Source organism: Hippopotamus amphibius, chromosome 5, assembly GCF_030028045.1.
Source record: "Hippopotamus amphibius kiboko isolate mHipAmp2 chromosome 5, mHipAmp2.hap2, whole genome shotgun sequence".
In the NCBI taxonomy this organism is placed as follows: Eukaryota; Metazoa; Chordata; class Mammalia; order Artiodactyla; family Hippopotamidae; genus Hippopotamus; species Hippopotamus amphibius.
In genome coordinates this window covers 64,617,218-64,638,553 of record NC_080190.1, presented here as the reverse complement: position 1 = coordinate 64,638,553, position 21,336 = coordinate 64,617,218, and the positions used below count along the sequence as shown (strand labels likewise).

General features: G+C 55.1%; 1 protein-coding gene across 1 annotated transcript in view; it reads left to right on the top strand.

Annotated features, from left to right (window-relative positions):
• Window positions 1-21,336, top strand: part of LOC130853933 (cadherin-23-like) — a 429,317-nt gene that overhangs the window by 324,957 nt on the left and 83,024 nt on the right. The window contains exons 20-25 of the mRNA XM_057736393.1: window positions 419-524; window positions 2,094-2,221; window positions 7,006-7,078; window positions 9,389-9,505; window positions 13,944-14,056; window positions 15,338-15,445. Of these exons, the coding sequence (XP_057592376.1) occupies window positions 419-524; window positions 2,094-2,221; window positions 7,006-7,078; window positions 9,389-9,505; window positions 13,944-14,056; window positions 15,338-15,445 (645 nt within the window). The remainder of the gene's footprint in view (window positions 1-418; window positions 525-2,093; window positions 2,222-7,005; window positions 7,079-9,388; window positions 9,506-13,943; window positions 14,057-15,337; window positions 15,446-21,336) is intronic.

The following is a 21,336-nucleotide window of genomic DNA, read 5'->3' as shown; positions in this document are numbered from 1 at the left end:
TTAAACAAGAAGTTACAATCAGGAGGGGGCACAAATGGGATGCCCAGCACAGGGCCTAACCCAGTCCAGAGGTCAGGCGAGGCCTCCGTGCGTGGGATGGTCCTGCTGGGACCGAGGGTCTAGGAGATGGCCGTGACAGCTATGATGGAGACCATTCCCATCCTCTGCGTAAGGCCCGGCCTTCCTCTCTTCTTCCCTGGGCCTCCAGCCTGCCCTTTAGATTCCGCAGAATACCTCCACACCCCATGAGGTGTGTCTGCTGGGAGCCAGAGAGTAGCCTCCTGCTGAGGGTCAGGGAGGGCCTGAATCACCCAGAGAAGGGGGCTCAGAAAGGAGCCAGGCCTCCCCTCCCACCCGCCCTCTTCTGGCCCCTGGGTCACTGAAAGCTCACGGGCCCTGCCTGCCTTCTTCCTTCCAGGCTACAGATGAAGACTCTCCTCCCAACAACCAGATCACCTACAGCATCGTCAGTGCCTCTGCCTTCGGCAGCTACTTCGACATCAGCCTGTATGAGGGCTATGGAGGTACGCGTGGGGCACAACAGAGGGCCCAGCCTGGGGAGAAGGGTTTGCAGGTGGGAGCAGGGTTGCACCTCACACCTCTCTCAGGAGGGGGGCCCTTCTGTCTCCCAGACACTCTGGACCACTTGGGAAGCTGCCCCACAGCTCCTGTCAGCTGGAGCAGCATGTGGTATGGTGTCACCATTTCATGGGCTCAAAATCTGTCTCAGATCAGCCAGATCTTTGAGTCTTAGGCCTGTGGCCAGCCAGGCATCTGAAGTTACCACAGTGTGTGGGGTACCTATTAAGAAGGGCTGCCTGGGCAGATCAGTGGCAGGGAGTGGGGGGAGGCTTGTTAGCCAAGCTTCCCCATTCTTTGGGCGTGCTACAGCCGCCTCCCAGCCTTTCAGGCAGTGGCCTTTCCCTGCTTGGCCAGGCACAGTTCCATACTCTGGATCTTGCCCTGCCTGCCCTGCTGTGAGTCCTGATCCTGAGAGCCCAGGAAAGGAACAGCAGCAGCAATCGTAAGCTCCAAGATCCCCAAAGAACACTTGTTTATTTTGTTGAGGCAACTAGGGCCCAGAGACAGAGGGTGACTTACCTGAAGTCACACAGCAAAGCTGTCCAGGGAGGCCCTTGTGATCTGGCTCTGGATTGCCTTCCAGCACCTGCCTCCGCACCAGAATCCAACCTCTTTGAACTCCTTGATGCTCTCTCCCCTTATAGGAGCCACTTCCACGTCTTTGCAGAGTCTGTTCCTTCCGCTGGGAAAGCCCTTCTTCCCTGTCCCTTTAACCTCTGGCTAGCTTTAAGCCTCATTTGGACATCCTCTCCTCTGCACAGCTTCCCTGTTGCTTGAAGATGGGCTAGGTGTCTGCAGGGCAGAGTAGATGTGCACTGGATGGCTCTGAGTGTGGTGCTCATTCCTCCTCCCACCCAACACTTCTGTCAGAGACACGCACTTGCAGAAGCTGCAGTCCTGGCTCTGGGTGCTACAGCCCAATGGCCTCTGTAAAACCTGTGTCCCCCCCTTTTAAAACCTTAGTCCCATGTCTCTGCCCACACTCACACCTCACCACTTTCTCAGCTAGAAGAAACGTCCTTGGGTTTTATATTACTAAAGCAATAGTTTTGCTTCCATTTCCCAAATAGAAAGTGTCAATTTCATATTGTGGTAATGCCACTGCAGACGACCCACGCGCCCCACTCCCAAGCCAGTACGTCTTCCCTCCCAAAATTGAGAATCAGTGGCTTAGCATGAAAGAAAATGGTGCGCGTCCAGGCATGTGCAGTGTGTCTTTGGGGAAGACACGGAACCTGAGCCTGGTTTCCTCACCTGTAAAGTGGGGCTTACACTACCACCAGAAGAGTTACCACCTGCTGGACTCAGCACTGTGCCTGGCCCATATCAGGCAGTCTGTAAACCTAAGTCAGGACCACGAGGCTCTGGGAGTTCAGAGGCAGGAGGGAAAAACAAGGCAGAGCTGGCTCAGGCCAAACCAGCCACACCCTCTCTGCCCAAAGGGAAGCCCTGGCTGGACGGACATACAAAGTCTGCTGATAGAGGGCTGGGGCCCTGTCCTGTCATTTCAGTAATCAGCGTGAGCCGCCCCCTGGATTATGAACAGATACCCAACGGACTGATTTATCTGACGGTCATGGCCAAGGACGCTGGCAACCCCCCTCTGAACAGCACTGTCCCTGTCACCATCGAGGTGTTTGTAAGTAACCAGGGGTGCCCTGGCCTTGCGCTTCCAGGAGATGGGGTGGTGAGTGCTTCCCAGAGTGTTGGGGCCCTGCCAGAACCCTGTGTCCCCACACCCTTGGCTGTCCCCACAGCTCAGAGGGTTACTCAGCAGACCTGTCCCAAAGGCTGTCCCCTAGCAAACTGCCTCCTAGCTTGGCCAGGGAATGCACAGGGCCCTTGGACCCAAGAAGAGCCCAATGGTCCTGCTCTAACTTCGTTCAGGAACCTTAGGACACCCACTGAGGGGGAACAGGAGCCGGGGCTCAGGCAGGGAGGAAATGTCATAGATTCCTTCATTTATAGCCATATTCCGTGAAGTTCAAGGGAATTCCTGGAAGGTCATCTTCTCTCTTCTGTCCCTCTCTCTGGTCCTCTCTTTCTTCTTCACTTCCTTTTTCCACTCCTGTGAAGATGTAAAAGGGCCTGAAGCAAAACCACAGCTTGTCTGACATGAATGTCAAGTATACCTTAGTGCTTTCCGTGTCTGAAATTATCAGTCGCCGAATCCATCTCCACACGGGTTCATTGGCCCCATGCAGCTCCCCCAGAGATCCCAGGGATGCAGATCTGGTCTAACAGGTCAGTGGGCCTTCCCCGCTGCCCCCCGAGACACCCACCCCCATCTCATAAAGGCTGCTGCCTGCAGAGAGGATGGATGTGTGTTGATGGAAGAGTTAGTGCATTACTGGCTCCAGGAGGATTTGATCAGATCGTCAGGTTAGGAGATACTCTGTGATTTGACAAACGCTCAGCAAAATCTCGCCCAGAGCAGGTTGCTAGATGACCTTCCTGTCCCAGATGGCTTCACCAAGAGCCTCCGGTGCTGCCTCACACCTGGCTTTAACGAGCGTCTTCCTTTCAACCGAAGTCCGAGGCTCCGGGGCCAGCTCTGGGCAGGGACCCCACTTGTTTGTGGAATACGATGGGGGGAGCAGTGATGGAGAAGTTGACAGTGATGCCTGGGGGAGCCCTGCAGCTGGGCATGTGGGAGCAGCATTTAGGGGTAGCAGAGGATGGAGAGGCTCTGCAGAACCAGGTCCAACAAATGGAAGGGCAGAGTCTGGAGCCCTACATCTGGCACTTCAGGCTCCAGGGAGTGGCCAGGAGGAGATCCACAGAAGCCCAAACACATGCCTGCCTTTGACCTGCGACCTCCCACCTTGCAATGCTGAGGGTGATAACAGAGAAGCAGAGTGTACTCCCTGCCAGTCCTGGCCACGTCCTGGTGTTCTTCCCCACATGGCCCCAACTCTGACTACAGCCCCCAAACCTGACCTTGGTTTCCCAGTCTTGACGACAGTCCACAACCCCCCACCAACCCTGGCCACACTCATAACCCTGACCGATCCACCCATCACTTTCAACCAGAATCCTGCTCTGCTCAGGCAAGCAGTGAATTCCTCTTGTGTGCGTGGTGCAGTAGAAGGTCCTGGGGGCGTATGAAGGTGACTGTGAATCCCGCTCCCCCCACAAAGGGACACTGTGAGTAGAGGGAGGAGCACAGCTTGGGAGATACGGCTTTGAAACCCAGCTCTGCCCCCCTATAATGTGACCTGGTGTTCTTTTCCTCCCTGAGCCTCAGTTTCCTCCTCATCTATGGAACAGGAATTCTCATGGTACTGCTTCATGATATTGTTGTGAAGATTAAATGAGATCATGCAGGTGGTCCCTGGCCCCAGTAGCATGGGGTGTCATTATAGCTGATAAGACAGACGTTTGTACCAGCAGCAGCATCCATGCACCACGCTCTCTAGTGCAAGGGGAGTTCCAGAGAACTCAGGCAGAGAAGGATCCTCTCTAGACTTTAGGGAAACGGAAGTGAGAGAGGGTGAGTGTAGGGGAGGTTTAGGGAAATAACTTGCTTGAGGTGTTCCACGCCACCCAGGGATGGGCAGGCAGAATTGACCAAGTGGAAATTAAAACTTCTTGAGCTCCATACCGTGCCAGCTGCTTTCACATTACACAGTCTCTTTCAATCCCATTCTGCAGATGAGGGAGCTGAGGCTCAGGAAGGGAACATAGCTGGCATAAGGTCACCAGTGCCTTCCTCACTTTCCGGCTAGTAAGTGGCATTTCAATTTACTTTCAATCTTAGTAAGCTAGGATTTGAACCCTGACGTGTCTGACTCCTGGGTTCATGTTCTTTCCACCACATCCCTAGGCTTGGAGCCTTGGACATCCCAGTCTTCATGTGACTGAGACCAGCGGGCCTCAAATTTCATGTGGATTCCCTGGGCATCTTCTGAAAATGCAGATTCTTAACTAGCGCATCTGGGGAAGGGCTGAGGCTCTGCATTTCTAACATGCTCCCAGTAGACGTTGATGCTTCCAGTAGGGGACCACACTTTGAGTAGCAAGGCCTTCAAAGTTCTGCCCTTGTGGAATCTTGAAACCCAGGGACTGTCCCAAACCCCAGCCCACTTCCCAACCTGTGGTCAGTTAAGGAGGGGACCTGGGGAGGGCCTCTTTCTCTTTTTGTCTCAACCCCTCACGTGGAACCAGAGCAGGAAGACGATGGCCCAGAGACAGAACGGACCTTTTATCCACGGTGACTAAGAGAGTGGCCAGCAGCCTCAGCCTCCTTCCCTGATACCAGGGAGGGGGCCCCATGTCCAGGGGTGGGTGGGGGCAGGAGTCCGCCTCGCTGTCCTCTCAGCAAGCCAGCGTGTGTCCTGGCCTGGAGCCACCTCAGCCCCACGGAAGGGGTGCCCTCTTCAAAGTTCCTCAGAGCCACTGTGTGGGTCAGCAGGGACCCTGCACGTCCTTTCGGGGTCTGCCCTGGCCTGTGGCAGCAGGTCAGATCAGGCAACAAAGACAAGTGCCACCTTGACTGTGAGTGAACATCGACTCTCAAGCAGGGCTTTGGGATGGTGTACTCACTTGTGTCTAAGGACCACACTTGAAAAGGTCACCGCCTCCGGGTTGATTTTGCATGTGGGTGATTTTTAAGTAGCTGTCACTTGGCTGAGCTGCCTCCTCCCTCTACCAAAGAGATTTTTTCTCGACTAAAAAAAAAAGGCCCCAGCAGAGATGGAGTTGATGGCAGCACTTACTGCAAGGTTGGGGGAGGGGAGAGGCAGATCAAGGCAACGGGGCTATGGAAGGAGGGGGCAGGTGAGCGGGGCCAGGTGATTCCTTGTCATCCACCGCTTGTTGGTTTTTAATAAAGAAGTCAAACTCGGTTTGTAGATTTCCCATTAGGGGACAATAAGCTTTTGTAGAAGGAGCCGCTGAATTAGAACTAATAGTGAATGCAGCGCCAGGATCCAGGGAAATATCACCGCTGATAAGTTTCTGCCTCATGCTCTGTCACTGACATTATCCGTGCCGTTCTGTGCAGCCAAGCAGAAGGCTTAAGTATATAGGTGTATGGGGCGCTCATGCCCGCACCGGGAACGCCCAGGAGCACTACTGGGCATCAGACATCAGGCTGCGCCTCTGAGGCTGGGGAGAGGGACAGGCCAGCAGGAGCCAGTGAGGGGTCCGGAGCCAGCGGCCAGACTGGGGAAGAAGAACATTCCTCTCTGAGCACCCACAGTCCTGGCACAATGGCATTCTCTAAAGTCCCCAGGGGTGAACAGCCAGATATCAGGCCACCCCCTTCTTTTTAAAGTTTTTTTCTATTTTTTAAATTTGTTTTAGTAAAGTAAAATTGATTTACAGTGTTGTGTCCGGGACACCTCCTTCCTCATGCTTGCTCAGCCAGAAGTGAGTGATTCCAGCACAGTGACTCACTACAGGAGCCTTCCTCTCAGAGGGCTCCCTGTGCACAGGGGAAGTGAGGCCCTGGGAGCCTGCATGGCTGAGAACTGAAGCCTACAGACTCCCCCGGGGCCTGCGACCCAGTCTGACCCCTGAACTCAGAGCTGGGCTTTGGAGGAAAGGGGAGGAGGAGCTGAGTCAGGTGGGCCAGCGAGGCTTCCTCCAAAAGGGGGACAGGGAGGAGTTCTTGTTGAGTGATTGCAAAACAATGGTGAGGGTGAGAGCCTTAGGGTAGGAAAGTCTCCCCGACAGTGACAGAGCTTCAGGAGCAGGAGGAGGCCGAGGCTGCGCCCGGGCCCCACGCTGCTGGCTCAGCCCGTAGACCCAGCACCATCCCCTGGCCATCGGTGAGGGCTGGGCCACAGGAGGGATGGCTCCAGAACCGGAGCCGCTGCTTCTGGGCCGGGTTTGCCCAGGAGGGCGGAGGGGCTGTTGTTCTTGTGTGTGTGCAGAAGGGTCCAGAATTCAGGCTCTGGGGGCCCCCTGGCCCCTGCCTGCCACTGCATACTCCAGTATCTCCTGGGTTGAGGTGCTCCTTTCTCCCTTCACTTCCAGGAGGGAGAATGTTGATAGGAGGGTTCCTAGAACCTTTCACTGTCATCTTGGCGGAGCTGGATGGGAAGGTCCGCGTGTGGGGGCTGATGAGCTGAAGGTGAACTGGAGAACTAGAGGGAGCTTGGCTTTCAGCTGGGAGACTGGGGGGAGAGCCAGGGCAGCTGGGAGTCGTGCGGAGTCCCAGTGACTGCCTTCATTCTCCATCTCTCTGGACATCATCATCCCTTCCCGATCCCCACGTTTTCCCAAGGCCTGTCTTGACTGTAGCCCGGCTGGAGGGCCACCTGACTGCCTCAAGACACTCCACCTGGCTCTGGTTATACCTTGAGGCCAGAGCTCCTTGGTGCCAGGCATGCCCAGCCTCCCCTCGGTGCCAGCCTGGGATGCTGACCAGTCCCGACGGACTCCCTGGCTCCTGCAACCTGTCTGTTTTCTTTCCAGGATGAGAACGACAACCCCCCCACCTTCAGCAAGCCTGCCTACTTTGTCTCCGTGGTGGAGAACATCATGGCAGGTACGGCCCGGGCAGGGGAGGTGAGAAGGCGGGAGGCCGGCAGGCATGGCGCCAACGGGGTGCAGGCCTGACCTTGCACACGGGTGCAGGTTTGACCTTGCACACGAATGCCGGAGGCTTGCACCCTCCCTGTGTTTCCCATGACAAGTGGAAGCTCTGGAGATGTCCAGTTGTCTGCCAGCCAACAGTTCTTTACAGCGTACCTACTGTGTACAGATGCTCCACTAGGCACTTGGTCCCTGCTCCCCTGCAACTAGTTTTCCTGCAGGGAAGAGAATAATGACTGATGATTAATTCGACAACCTTGGTTAAACAAGAGTGTGCAGAGCACTCCGAGTTTACCGGGCTGGGAGGCCAGTCCCAGGGCCTGTACGGCTGAAAGAGTCACCTTGGAGGATGGCGCGTGTTCCCAAGTGAGGGCAAGAATGGGACGCTCATCCCTGAGCTGCGTCTCAAGTGCCAGGGCCCAGCTTGCAGACCCAGGGCCACCAACTCCACACTCAGGTTCCAGGGGACCTGCTCTGTCCTCAGGGCAGCCCAGAAGCGTCACCCTTACACCAAGAGTAGACATTCTGTAGGGGAAACTCATGTCAGGAATTGCTGCAGCAGCTGGAGGAGTCAGGGTCAGCTGGAGTCAAGGGACAGCTGGCAGAGCAAGAGGACAGCTAGAATCAGACAGCTGGGGCGGGGACAGTTGGAGGAGTCAGGGACACCTGGAGTCAGAGACAGCCAGAGAAAGCAGGAGCAGCTGGAGGAGCTGGGATCAGCTGGAGGAGTCAGGGACACCTGGAGTCAGAGACAGCCAGAGAAAGCAGGAGCAGCTGGAGGAGTCGGGATCAGCTGGAGGAGTCAGGGACACCTGGAGTCAGAGACAGCCAGAGAAAGCAGGAGCAGCTGGAGGAGTCGGGATCAGCTGGAGGAGTCAGGGACACCTGGAGTCAGAGACAGCCAGAGAAAGCAGGAGCAGCTGGAGGAGCTGGGATCAGCTGGAGGAGTCAGGGACAGCTGGTATAAGAGGTAACCTTCCCTGGCATCACAGGGCCTTCTAAAGAGAAACTTCAGGCACCTTTCTGGTGTCTGGTGATTTGTTGGGCAGATGCCAGTCTGTGCCCAGCCCACCCTTCCCCACCCCAGCCTCAGGCATCACCTGGAGAATATCACTGCTGAAGCAGCCCCCGCCCCCCCCCCCCCCCCCCCCGCCATCCCCAGAGACTCTGACAAGGAGAGGCCTTCATCATGGCACTTAATCTTCTTCCAAGTTGAGTGTGCTGGGATAAAGGAGCGTGTCAGGGCAAAGGTGCCTGTCCTTCTGCTCAGGACAGGACTGAGAGTCAGATCAGAGGCCTCACGGCTACCTGGAGGGGCCCGGAATGACCTGACTGTCCACAGCCCCAAGCCTGGCCCCCCACGCCCCCAGGGACTACTGATACATCAGCATGATAGTAGCTGTGGTCTGCAGTTCAGGGGGAGCTACCGTGGGCCAGGCCTGTGCCCCGCGCGTTTTGTGCCTTGGGATCCTCACTGACAGCCCCACTGTCGAGCTTTATAGTGAGAGCCACTTTACAGAGGAAGAGGCTAAGGCGCAGACAAGGTAGGGCGTTTGCCGGAGGTCCCGCTGGATTCCAGCCTGGGCGTGGTGACTCTAGAAGGCCACACACCGACCCTCCTCACCACCCTGCCAGAGCGGGCAGTTGGGCGGCAGGAAGGGGGGCCTAATGCCCTGGCAGGCACGGCTGTGGGGCAGACTGCCCCCAGGGTCTGGCCAGGCAGCTGGAAAGGCTAGTCCCTGACCCAGGGTTTCACAGAGAAGGAAACAAAGGTGAGAGCCTTAACTGGGCATTAAAGAGAAAATAAAAACCCTTACAAGTTCTCCTTGTGATCAAGATAAAGTAAGACCAAAATTGAATACAATAAATGTAGAATAATGTAATACGGAGCTTCATTTCTTTTTGAGTCAAAGTCGAAGCTGGTCAATCTGAGAGCATTTAGTGTGGTGACCAGCCAGGGAGGAGTGGGATGGGGCAGTGATGCGCTCTCTGAGGCTGGATGGGGGTGGGTCGGAGGGAGGGAGCGGGTGGACCTGATCACCCCGGGCTCCACCCTGTCCCATGGAGCCTTGTCCCCACACAGCCCAGGAATCTGGGCCACAGGAGCAGGTGGTTCAGCCCGCTCTCCTCCCTGGGCCGCCCCTGCAGCAGGCGTCCCACCTCCTGAGGGCTCGTCCCCTCGGGCCTGCGCCCCATCCTGCTCCCAGAGCCTGGGGCTGTGAGCCCAGGGTGAGCAGCCCCCACTCCTTTTGTCTCCCGGAAGGAGCCACGGTGCTGTTCCTGAATGCCACGGACCTGGACCGTTCCCGAGAGTACGGCCAGGAGTCCATCATCTACTCCTTGGAGGGCTCCTCCCGGTTTCGGATCAATGCCCGCTCAGGTGAGCCCCCGCGGCCCCCGTGCCCTCACCTCAGGCTGACGCTCCACACCCAGCCCGGGGCCTGGCCTCTGGGCCAGCGTCTCCCCCCTTTCACAGGAGGCCCGTGTTTCTGAGCAAGCCAGCTTTGAGCACCTGGCTTTATCCCTGAAATATTCATTGGAGTGAGATTACTGATCTTACCAAAAGAAAAAAAAAAATCACAACATTAATTCATTCACCAAAGAATGTCTTTCAGTGGTGAAGAGCTCTGTTATGCTTAAAATGTATTCCATTTTACACATATCTGGCTAACCCACCACTCTTCAGGGACACCTGAAGAAGTCAAGCCTAAGCGTCTCCCGTCCTCAGCTGCCGACCTCATTCTTTTTTTTTTTTTTTTTTTTTTTTAAATTTATTTTTGGCTGCATTGGGTCTACGTTGCTGCCTGTGGGCTTTCTCTTGTTGCGGCAAGTGGGGGCTGCTCTTCATTGTGGTGTGTTGTCTCCTTAGTGCGGTAGCTTGTCTTATTGCAGAGCACAGGCTCTAGGCGTGTGGGCTTCAGTAGTTGTGGCATGTGGGCTCAGTAGTTATGGCACGTGGGCTCAGCAGTTGTGACTAGGAGGCTCTAGAGCACAGGCTTAATAGTTGTGGCGCACAGGCTTAGTTGCTCCACGGCATGTGGGATCTTCTCGGACCAGGGATCGAACCCATGTCCCCTGCATTGGCAGGTAGATTCTTACCACTGTGCCACCAGGGAAGTCCCTGCCGACCTCATTCTTGAATCGTGGCTCCTCTTCCTAACATGGTGTGTGCCTCAGTTTCCCCACCTACAGAGGATGCACTTATTAGGGCTGTTATGTGAATTCAGTGAGTCATTATAGAGAACTCAGAGTAGTCCCTGGCACATAGTAAGTGCTAACAAGGGTAGGTTATCATCGTTATTTTCTTTAGTCTTTTCACCCTGGGGCCTGCATCCCCATCTCCCTACTCAGCCCAAATGACTCTCCTTTCTTCCTCATTTCTCCATATGCCTCCCTCCAGCTTTCTCTGCTCCTTGAGGCTAGAAGGGAAGGGAGGCAGAAAAAAGCAACAAGAGACCCCAGGCTTCTGAGTCAGAAGCTGGGACAGAATGAGAGGCCCCCAGACGTTCATTCATACCTTCATTCAGATATCAGTGGGGGCCTGCTCTTTGCCAGGTGCTGTGCTGGGTGCTGGGAAACAGGATGGAATAAGACATGGTCTCACCTCAAAAGGTTCCAAGTCAGGGGACTTGCTAGGTGGCGCAGTGGGTAAGAATCTGCCTGCCATTGCAGGGGACACAGGTTCAATCCCTGCCCCAGGAAGATACCACATGCTGTGGAACAACTAAGCCCGTGTGCCACAACTATTGAGCCTGTGCTCTAGAGCCTGTGAGCCACAACTATTGAGCCCATGTGCGGCAACTACTGAAGCCCACGCGCCTAGAGCCCGTGCTCTGCAACAAGAGAGACCACCGCAATGAGAAGCCCGTGCAGCACAACGAAGAGTAGCCCCGTCACCGCAACTAGAGAAGGCCCGTGTGCAGCAACAAAGACCCAGCACAGCCAATAAAATAAATAAATAAATAAAAATTAAAAAAAAAAAAAGAGGTTCCAAGTCAGCTTCATGTGCGTGCAAGGCTCCCCACTTCCAATTACCCATTTGTGTATTAGATAAGGGAACTCGTAGATGCCAAACAGGCAAACCCTGAAACCTCAGTGGCTTAACGTAATAGAGATTGTAACTCACACAGCAGTGCAATGCTGTGTTCAGCGGACAGTCTTCCCCATGGTGGTTCTGGGACCCAGGCAAGGGCCCTTCCGTGTCGTGGCTCCAAGGTCACTGCTGAAGGGAAAAGAGAACATGGGGTCTTGTGCAAGGATATGTGTACATGTCAGGCCTGGAGGTAAAATACATCACTTGTGCCCACATCCCTTTGGCCAGAAGCAGGCAATGACCCTGCCTAGATGCAAGGAAGCCTTGGGGAACATCACAGTCCCTGGCCTGGCAACCCCTCTCCAGCAGGCATTCTGGCCTGGGAAGGGAGCAGGAGTCTCTGAAGGACACTGGCCATCCCTGCCGCAGGTGGTTGGTGGCCCTGTTTTCCGTGCCTCCCTGCTCGAAGTCTGCCTTGCATCTCTCTCTCATCCCCCTTTTCCTGGAAGCTCAGGACGTGTACGAAGACTGACCGCACCCAGGGCCATCCTGGGCCTCCCATTCCACCTCTGACGGAATAGGTGCCTCCCGCCCTGCGCCCTGGAGCCTCCGCCTCAGCGAGCCTGCGTTTCTAGGGAGCTCAGAGTCATGTCGTTAACGAATATTAGCCAGGCGCTCAGCCCTGTGCTAAGGGCTCTGACAGCATTACCACCACGCTGAGGCAGGTACTAGCCTCACGTCATCCCCATTTCCCATATAAGGAAACTGAGGCACAGGAGAGGTTACGTCACTTGACTGAGGACTTGCAGAGCCCGCACTTCTGACTCCAGAGCCCACACTTTCAATGCTCCCTTCTAGAAAGCTGTGCAGAGCCACGTGCTGCCCCCAGATATGGTGGCGGGCACACTGACCTTTCAGCACCTACCCAGCCTTCCCAGTCAGGGACTCCATCTCCACCCCGGGGCCTTTAATAATGACATGGACATTTTCTTGCTGCCTGAACACTTGCTGCCTTCAGCTCCAAAGGTGTAAGCATTTTCCTCTGAGCACCTTGGTCAGATTAGCCAGGCCTGCTCCACAAAGGTGGCCTTAATTGGATCTAATTTCCCAGACAGGAGGAGCCATCTATCATGCCGACAAGTTCATGTTTAAAACTTTTTAGAGATTAATTCCTTCCTCGCCCTGCCGATTAATTGACACCACCTCAGCAAGGAGCATGGCTCGGCAGGCAGGCCTTTGCCAGGCCTTTGTTCCTGGCTTGAGCACCTTCACTGCCCCAGCCCCCACCCCCAGCTCCCTTCTCAGCCCTGTCTACAGGCCAGAGGACAGCCCAGCATGGCAGGAAGGGAAATGTGAGAGTGAAAGAGTCCTAGGGACCACTGGCCCAGCTCCCTTATTTTATGATAGAATAAACCAAGCACAGAGAAGTTAAGTAAACTGCACCAGGTCACACAGCTCAGGCAATGGGGATAGCACACAGTCCCTGCCCTTGGAGAACCCTCACAGTCCTTTGGAAGGAAGTGAGCATTTTCTGAGTGTTGGAAACTTCACCTGGAGTTATTTAATCCTTACAAAGCTCTGATCTGAAAGCAGACTAATCCCTCTTTACAGATGAGAAAACTGAGCTCAGAGAAATTAAGTAAATTTCCCAAGGCCAAGCATTTGGAAAGGGCCATAATCAGAATTGGGATCTGGGCTCACTGCCCTCAAAGTGTTGGCTCTTTCCCGTGGCCACGTGTGGTGTAGATGACCCGGCTGCCGTAACGTGCTGAAGCTAGCTTGTGCTGGCTCACGCCTGCTCACGAGAGCCAACTGTATGCGTCTCTTCCCAACTCCAGGTTCAATGCCATCAAGTGGGTAGCTTAAAACGGGCCCCGGTGAGAATATTTATAACCATGGAAATCAGCAAATGCCATTTCTTTTTCCTTGGGGGAGCCAGTTGTCAAACATTTACAGCACTGCCACTACCAGGTGACGTCCATATTTTAGTTATACCAAAATAGAAAAGCCCAAAGCAGGCTGACAAAGATTACGGCCTATTTTAAATGTTTATATTTAACAGAATAACTTGTTTATACATTAAAAAATTCAAGGCATTATCATTATGTTACATACAAGGAAATTGAGGAAATTACTTTGTAACTATTAAATCTCAGTGCACTGCAGGTGGAGCTGTCTAGAATGAGCCACAAGTTGGGCCATGCATGAAACACTTGGTGTGTTTCAGTCCTCTGGCTGTATTTCTGTGACCACATGAATAAATAGTGCCACATGCTGCTCTAAGCTTTAGAACTAAATTAACAAAATGAATCCCGTAACAGCCCTATGAGGTAGGCTCTATTATTGTTCCTTTTCAACTAGATGAGGAAACTGAGGCACAGGGGATTTAAGTAACTAGTTCCAAGTGATAAAGCCAGTGAGGTAATGTCAACAGTCTAAGTGAGAGGTCCTCTGTGACTGAGCTTGAGGCCAAATGGCCCTCCTGCCCTGTTTTCCAGCCCCTGACCCCATAATCAGCCTAGATCGTCCCACATCTGAAAATACCTCCTCCTCATGGGGTTATATTGCCCAGCTCTGGGATTCGGGTTCCCAAGGCATGGGTGCTGTGCCCTCCCCCCCGTGAGCACCATCTCACCACCCCCCAGGCACACATGTACACGCGCACGTGCAGCCAGGCCACGCGATCTTGCAGGCATCTCTCTCTCACACTCTTGCTCTGGCCCTCCTTCCCCAATGCCTCTCTGGGCCACCCAAGCCCTCTCTCAAGCACCCCTCTCTCCCGCAGGTGAAATTACCACCACCTCCCTGCTGGACCGTGAGACCAAGTCTGAGTACATCCTCATCGTCCGGGCAGTGGATGGAGGCGTGGGCCACAACCAGAAAACCGGCATCGCGACAGTGAGTGCCCGGTCCGCCCCCGCCCCCAGCTTCCCACTTGCCAGCCAGGCTGCTGCCCCCAGCTCAGCTTCAGCTTGCGCCACTTAGGTGCCTGGGCGGTTGTGTCCTGAGGCAGTGTGAGGCCTTGTGCGAGTGGAGGGAGGGTGGCAGGTGCCGATTCATTGTCAGCCAAGGTCAGCCCTGGGGCCTCTGCAGCTATCGGAGCAAAGGCATTCGCACCTGGAACATCGGGGTACTCGGGAGGAGCAAATAGTCTCTCTCCTGCCCCAGAGACCCGCTGGGCAGAAGGCATGAGCCCCATAGTTCCCTCCCTGCCTTGGCACCTGCCAAGAAGCAGGAGCAGGTATTCCTGCCAGAAAGAGCAGCTCAAAGCAGGAAGCAGGGCCCTGGAGGGCTCCTGGGGGCCTGTTACCCCCCCCCCCATCCCTACCTGTGCAGCCCTGAGGCGATGCCTCGGTTTCCCTACCATGAGCAGTTTTGTAGGACCTGGGAGTGTCCAGAGCCCCACCTAAGGCCTTGTGCCTCCGAGAGTAGGAAGCTAGAGGAGAGCCATTTGAGGGTCCTGACGGAGCTCTTAGCTGCAGAAGAGGATGAGTGAGACACTCCCTCTGTGAGAGAGGAAGCAGGAAGAGCAGCTGACAGGTCACTCCAGCCACTCCCCTCCTTATCCTCATTGGCTCTCTTGCTCCCCCTCTGGGGCCCTCTCCTGACCTCTCTCTTTAGCTCTCACCGGACCCGCAGCAGCTACCCCCATCCTTACCCAGACAGAGGGGCTGGGGTTGCTATCACTCGGCTAGGAACGTGGCAGAAAAATCCCCAGTGCCCTATTCAGTCATGGGAGGCCCCTGCTAATAAGACGCAGAGCTCTATAAATAATTTACCTGGGTGGCAGGTGAACAGGGAAATTGCTTGGCTTACAGCCGAGACTGACGGGAGAAGCTCTAGGGATTCTATCAGGTTCCCCACCCCAAACCTCCCCCACCCTGTCAGTCACCTTCAGCCAAGACTGGGGTGGACAGAACAAGTCCCAGGTCATGAGAACGATTGCAGGGCTCATCTCATCCATTCCCCCTGCCTCCTCATGGGGCAGCACCCAAACCCTCTGAAGGGTCTTGGCTCCCTCCTGGCCTTGAAAGCCCTGGCCCAAGGCCCCCAAAGTGGGTGGAGCCAGAACTAATGCCAAGGTGCCCCCACAGGCATCTAAGTGTGTCCCCCAGCATGGGCACTGCCCTCGCACAGCTCAGCTAGGTGCGTCCCACAGTGCCCCCTGTGGCTCCTCAGGTGAACATCACCCTCCTGGACATCAACGACAACCACCCCACCTGGAAGGACGCTCCCTACTACATCAACCTGGTGGAGATGACCCCTCCAGACTCTGACGTGACCACGGTAAGTGGTGCTGGGAAGCAGAGCTACCAGGCGGCGTCAAGGGGTGTCTGCCATCCCCACATGAGCCCTACGGGCTTGCCAACGTGGGGCTGATGGACTTAAGGTTTCCCTCTGAACCATCTCTTGCAGCCGAGTTCCAGAAGTTCTCTTGCACGGTGAAAGGTAGTCAGAGGTTGGGGGAAAGCCCTCACACCGTTCTTAGGGACAGTGGACTCCAGGCTTTGTTAAAAGGAGCACAGGCAGCCCAGGGATAGTGCCACAGGAGCTAGGGCTGCTTCAGCTCATAGCCACCCTTACCCTCAGACCCTAGGGCTCTGGCCAGCCCCTCAGGAGAGCCCCCAACCTCCACGGGCAAGGCACAGTCCCTCCCGCAAATCACATGTGCTTCAGCTCTGCCCTTAGCGCCTTCCTTCACCACTTCTGTGCCTGCAGCCATCGGCCTGGGTCAGCTGGCCCAGGGCTGCCCCAGCAAGGGACTCAGAGCTCACGCAGGGCTTTCTGGCATGGGATGTGGCAGGTTTTCACGGGACCCTAGGCACGCTGCGTGCAGGGAGGTGACTCAGGGTGTGGAGGGGGAGGCATGGCCAAAAACCTCAGGCGTCCGGAAGGGAGGGCAGAGTCCTGGGGAAGCTGAGTGACACCGGCGTCGAGCATGCCACTCGATCTGCTCTGCTCCGCTCCGGGATTCACATTTGTGAGGCTTTCCTTCCGCCTCATACTTGTGCCCCATTTGGCCTCATTCAGGGAGGCTTCTCCCCAGACGTCCAGCCCCACAGACCCCAGCCAGCCCTGTGGTAGACGTGAACCTGACAGGTCGCAGCAACCCCATTTGCTGAATGCTGGGCCGTGCCAGGTGCTGTGCTGGGCATGTCTCATGAATTCTCTCATCCTCCCAGTGATCCTGCGTGGCAGGTGGACTCCCTGCTCCCCCTGTACAATGGAGGAAATGGAGGCTCAGCATTTGAGGGGTTGCCCAAGGTCGCAGAGCTAGTAAGGTAGTAAGGGAGAGTGTCAGGACTCGAACCCACGTCTGACTGACTTTGAAACCACCTGGGCTTTATGCTTCTGCTGGCTCAGGGGTCCTCTGACGGATGGCCCAGGTCCTGAGGAGCTGGAGAACGCGGGTGGGTTGGGAGGAGGGATGGTAACTTTCCTGTCCGGCTCTCGAGGAAGGCTGCCCCGCCCTGAGTGCGGGCACCCTTAGGCTGGCGATGCCTCGCTTCCCCGCCCCCACCCCTCCCCAGCCACAGCCGGTAGTGACACAGTCTACCTGGTCTCGATGGGAGAGGATGTCAACCTGGAAGGAAGGACAGAAAGAGAAAGGGAGGGAGGGAGAGAGGGGGTGACCGTCACATCTGTCCTGTCTTCTTTTCTACATGTTCAAGATCCAAATGACTCTCAACTAGTGGGCAGGTCTCCCTCCCAAGGGTTCCAGTAGGGCGGGGGTGAGGGATCTGGAATCTCTGTTTTCTCAAAGCCCCAGGTTGGGGGAGTTCTTCCAGCTCAAGGCCAGATTTGACAACCCCTTCCCCAAGCCCTTTCCTCTGTGCTCTCTGAAGGCTGCAGATCTGATGGGCCCTCTCTGCTGCCACCTCGTGGACACTAAGGCTGTAGACTAGGACAACCCCAGCCAGAGACCCCAAGAGCTGGGGCAGCATGCCCACTGCTGAACACCTGTCTGGTCAACTCTTACCTTTGCTTTACATGTCTGGGAAATTCCTCCCCAAGGAAAGTGAGGGGAGAAAGTGGCTGCATGGGACAGCAGCCAGGGATGCCATTATTAAAGAGTCTACCTGCCCAGCAAAGAGTAAGTCGGCCAGGCTGGGACTGCACTTGCCCTTGGGCATTTCCCAGGTCAGGTCCCCGGTAGCCGTCTCCAGATCTCCAGCCTTTCCTCACGTCCTCTGAACCATGAGCAGTTATGGACAATGGGCCAGGGGCGTGCTGCCCAGCGCCTCCTCATTCTCCAGGAAACCTCCACAGACCTTCAGTGAGCACCTCCTACGGGCCAGGCCCTGTGCTTGGCAGGCTCAGGAGTACAGGAAGCAGCAAGTTTCCTCTCTGCCTTCAAGGAGCTTCGTGTCACTCTTAGGCTCAAACCCACCACTGGTTCCCACCTTACCGTGTGTAAAAGCCAGAGTCCTTACTGGACCTACCTGGCCCACAGGACCTGCCCCACCTTAACTCTGGGGAGATGGACATGTGAGTCCACCCCTCTGTGCAGAGTGGACGTGGCCGTTCCGCCCCCAGCTTGGGGCAGCCACAGGGGTGGGGGACTTCAGCTTTTCAGTGACTCGTGGTAGTGTTAGAGACCTGAAAAAAAAAATGTTAATGACTCAGAATTTCAAAAGGAAAGAGCAGAATCAGAAATAAAGCTTGTTATATTAAACATCTGCCAAATATGTTATGACAACTTTAGAAATTACGGTATTTAACGTGTGTAAAAATTTCATTGCATTTGAGGACAAACTGTGGGTTTGATTTTCTAGAATTATGGAGAATTTTCCAGAATTTTCTGGAATTCCCAGTTACATGTGATGATTGTCAGGATGCCAGAAATTAATAAGCCCATTCATTAATTTTGTCATAGCAAAATAATTTCAAAAGGAATAGTCATAAAAATTGTTTCAGATTTTATAGCTGTGAAATGTGTGTATGCATATATACGTGGGTACATTGTAATACCTTTGACGGGGGGCCCCTGGGGCCTTCTAAGGCTTCACAACGGCCCTGGGTGAGGTAGGGGTTGTGGCTGAGGTGCAAGAAAAGTGGGCTTCAGGGAGGGAACAGCTAACCCAGAGGTGACATCAAGGAGGAGGTGATATTTGAACGGAAACTGGCCCACCTTCTGACTCATCTCCCACTCCCCTTCTCATACCCACCACACACCCCCACCACACATACCCATCTGCGCACGCACGCGCACACACACACACACACACACACACACGCACGCACGCACGCGCGCATGGCGCACGGCCTTTCAGTTTACTGAACCTGCTGAACTCTTTCCCACCGTGGAGCCTGTGCACAAGCTCTTCCCGCCCCCCAGGGTGCTCATCTTCCTCTACTCCACCCCCACCCCCACCCACTCTTCCCAAGACTGCTCATTCTCCTCCCTCTGTCCCAGCTTAAAATGCCACCTCTTTACACTCCATTTCTTTTGGAGATGTCCCCACAATCCGTGTGTTTATCTGTTTGTTAGGTTGCTTGCTTATTAAGAGGCAGGATAGCTCAGTGATTAAGTGGGCAGCCTCTGGTACCAAAATGTCTGGGCTCTAATCCCAGCCCTACTACTTACATGCTGTGTGACCTGGGGCAAGTTACTTAACCTCTCTGTGTTCCCACCTTCTGAAGGAGAAAATGGGGATAAAGTCTCCACTTGACAGAGTTGTAGTCATACTTACTGAGCCAAAATGCACCAAATACACCAGCACACGCGAGTGGGCAGCAAATGGTAGCTGTCGCCAACGACGGCCTCCCCTGCTGGAATCACATGTCTTGTTCACTGTTGAGCCCCGGTGCCTAGCACAGCGCCAGGCACATTGTAAGGGTTCAGTACTTGTGAATGAGAGCTGTTAATGGACTTGTGTGCCTTTCTTCTCCACCCTACCTGGTTCCCCTCTGCACCAGGTGGGGTCAGGTCTTCCTTGTGAGAGGGAGATTAGGATGTATGACCAAGGACTCTAGAGGGGGTCCTGGCCACAGCTCCTGGAGTCTGAAGTGCAGGGTGATTCCAGTGATTTTTTTCAGAGCTGTGTGCAGACGAGCTTGTGCCTCGTTCGTGTGCCCCAGGAGCTGGCCAGGCGGATGTCTGTGTGCACCTGTGCACCACGAGTGTCTACCCACATGGGTGTGAGCTTGCAGAGTGGCCATTCTCTGTTTGGAAGTGAGATTTTGGCCCAACTCTCCCTCCCCGCTCCTGCAGCCTCCTTCAAGGACCTGGCTGATGGGCATTGATTTAGAGCCTTTCAAAGCCCTCCAGCAAAATAAAGGAAAGGGGAGAGGGAGAGAATTATTCCCCGTCAGGCCAGGAGAAAAATGACAAGCGTGAAATGGGAAATAAATGAGGAGAAAGTGGTAAGATTCTACACAATCGCCCAGCAGGGAGCTTGCAGGAGGGGTCCCAGCCTACCGCCTTCTCCTTTGCCCCCACCCCATCCCATGACCAGGGAGTGGGCCAAGGGGCCAGGAGTCAGTGCCCAGCCCCAACCGTGGTCACTTGGAAGCAGCTGCCCAAGGTACCCTTGCTCCAGCACTTGGGGATAGGGGAAGGTATCTCAGAGCATTCAGCAACAGGCTGCTGCCCTGGAATGGGTGGTTTAACTGCTCTGTCCCTCAGTTTTCCTATCCAGAAAAATGGGAATAAAAACTATCTCCCTCCTCTAACTCAAGAGAAACATTGTAGAAACTCAAGGCTTGCTGGTTTCCTCTGTCCATCAGTGGGATGCCTTTGCCTGGCTGAAATGCTACCAGCAGAGCCTAGGGGACAGGGCTCTTGTTGTCAGTACAGGGGTGATTGGGTCCCCATTATAGAGGCTGGAGGAATTGAGTGCCATGTGCACAGCACAGAGGGCTCCTCAGGTCTGGAAGGCTGGGGCCTCCCCCACCCCCCTTGGCACAGCAAGGCTGAGAAGGGAGGAGATGAGCTGAGCAGCTGGGGTGGGAGTAGAGCCATGTCCCAGTCTCTAAAGCAGAAAAGGGGCCCAGAGTGGCTCGGGGTTCAGCACCACCATTGGCCTCTCTCCCTGGCCTCCCTGGGGCCCAGGGGCAGACGGGCACCCTCGGCAGGACAGCCCATTTGTCTGTTCTGATCTAATGGCCCCTGAGACACCGCCAGCTGGGGATTAAGCCAGAGGAGGGACAGATTCTGCTGCCAAAGCGCAAGAGGCCCCACATCAAGTACGATGAAGGAGCTGACGAGGCCAGGCTGTCATCGCCGAGTGTCCTGGAGTTAAGAATGACACTGTCCTGATGCGGCCCCTGGGACTACGGTCACTACCACCTATTGATCTTGTCCATGTCTGGTGCTGCAGTGGCCCCTGCAGCACATGGTGGAGGGTGAGCCAGGGTGGGTGCCCCTGCTGTCCAGGGTGGGAGCTGGGTCGGCTGCAAGGCTGGTGCTGGGTGACACTGAGTCTGGCCCATGCCTCTCTGAATTCTGTTTTCCCCTTATAGAAGGTGGATGGTTGAGAAGTTCCCTGCAGAACAGGGAATTGGTGGGCATGGGGACCTGGGAGAGAATGGGCTGTAGGGTTTGTTGCTCTGGGTTAGGTCAGCATTGAGGTTGATCCCTTCATGGGAAGGGGCTTACAAGTGGGGAACCAAGGGCAGAGCTGGAAAGTTAAAAGGGCCAGAGTGTCTGGGACCCCTGTCCTGAGACCCTCTCCCTTCTCGGGGATGGTGTTCCTCCCCTCCAGGAAAACTCAGGCCTCTCCCTCCTCCAGCCTCCCCTGTCTCCAGCCCCATGACTGTCCCAACTTACTGGGGCCCACCCTCCAAACCAGGGGATTTATCCATGGCTCCCTTCCCATGCCCTGTCATCCTTGGTGTCACAAGAGGCCTAATTCTTTTCAAATTGCCTCACAATCTAAAGCTCCAAAAGAAAGAAGAGAGGGTTTGATGATGAGGAACCCAGTTCCCAAAATCCGGGGTTTCAAATCTTTTCAAAAGATCATCAAGGATTTGGACTCCCTAGCCCTTCCCAGCTCCCACCCTGAAGAATTCCATGGTCATGCACTACAGGGACTCCTGCTCCCCCCAAAGCCCCATGAACATGTTACCCTGCATGTCTGGAAAGGAATGACACTGGCGGTGTTGCCTGCTGGAGGAACCTAGAGCCACTTCCAGGCTGGGAGACTTTGGGAGACTCGCTGTGCCTTATCTGTGAA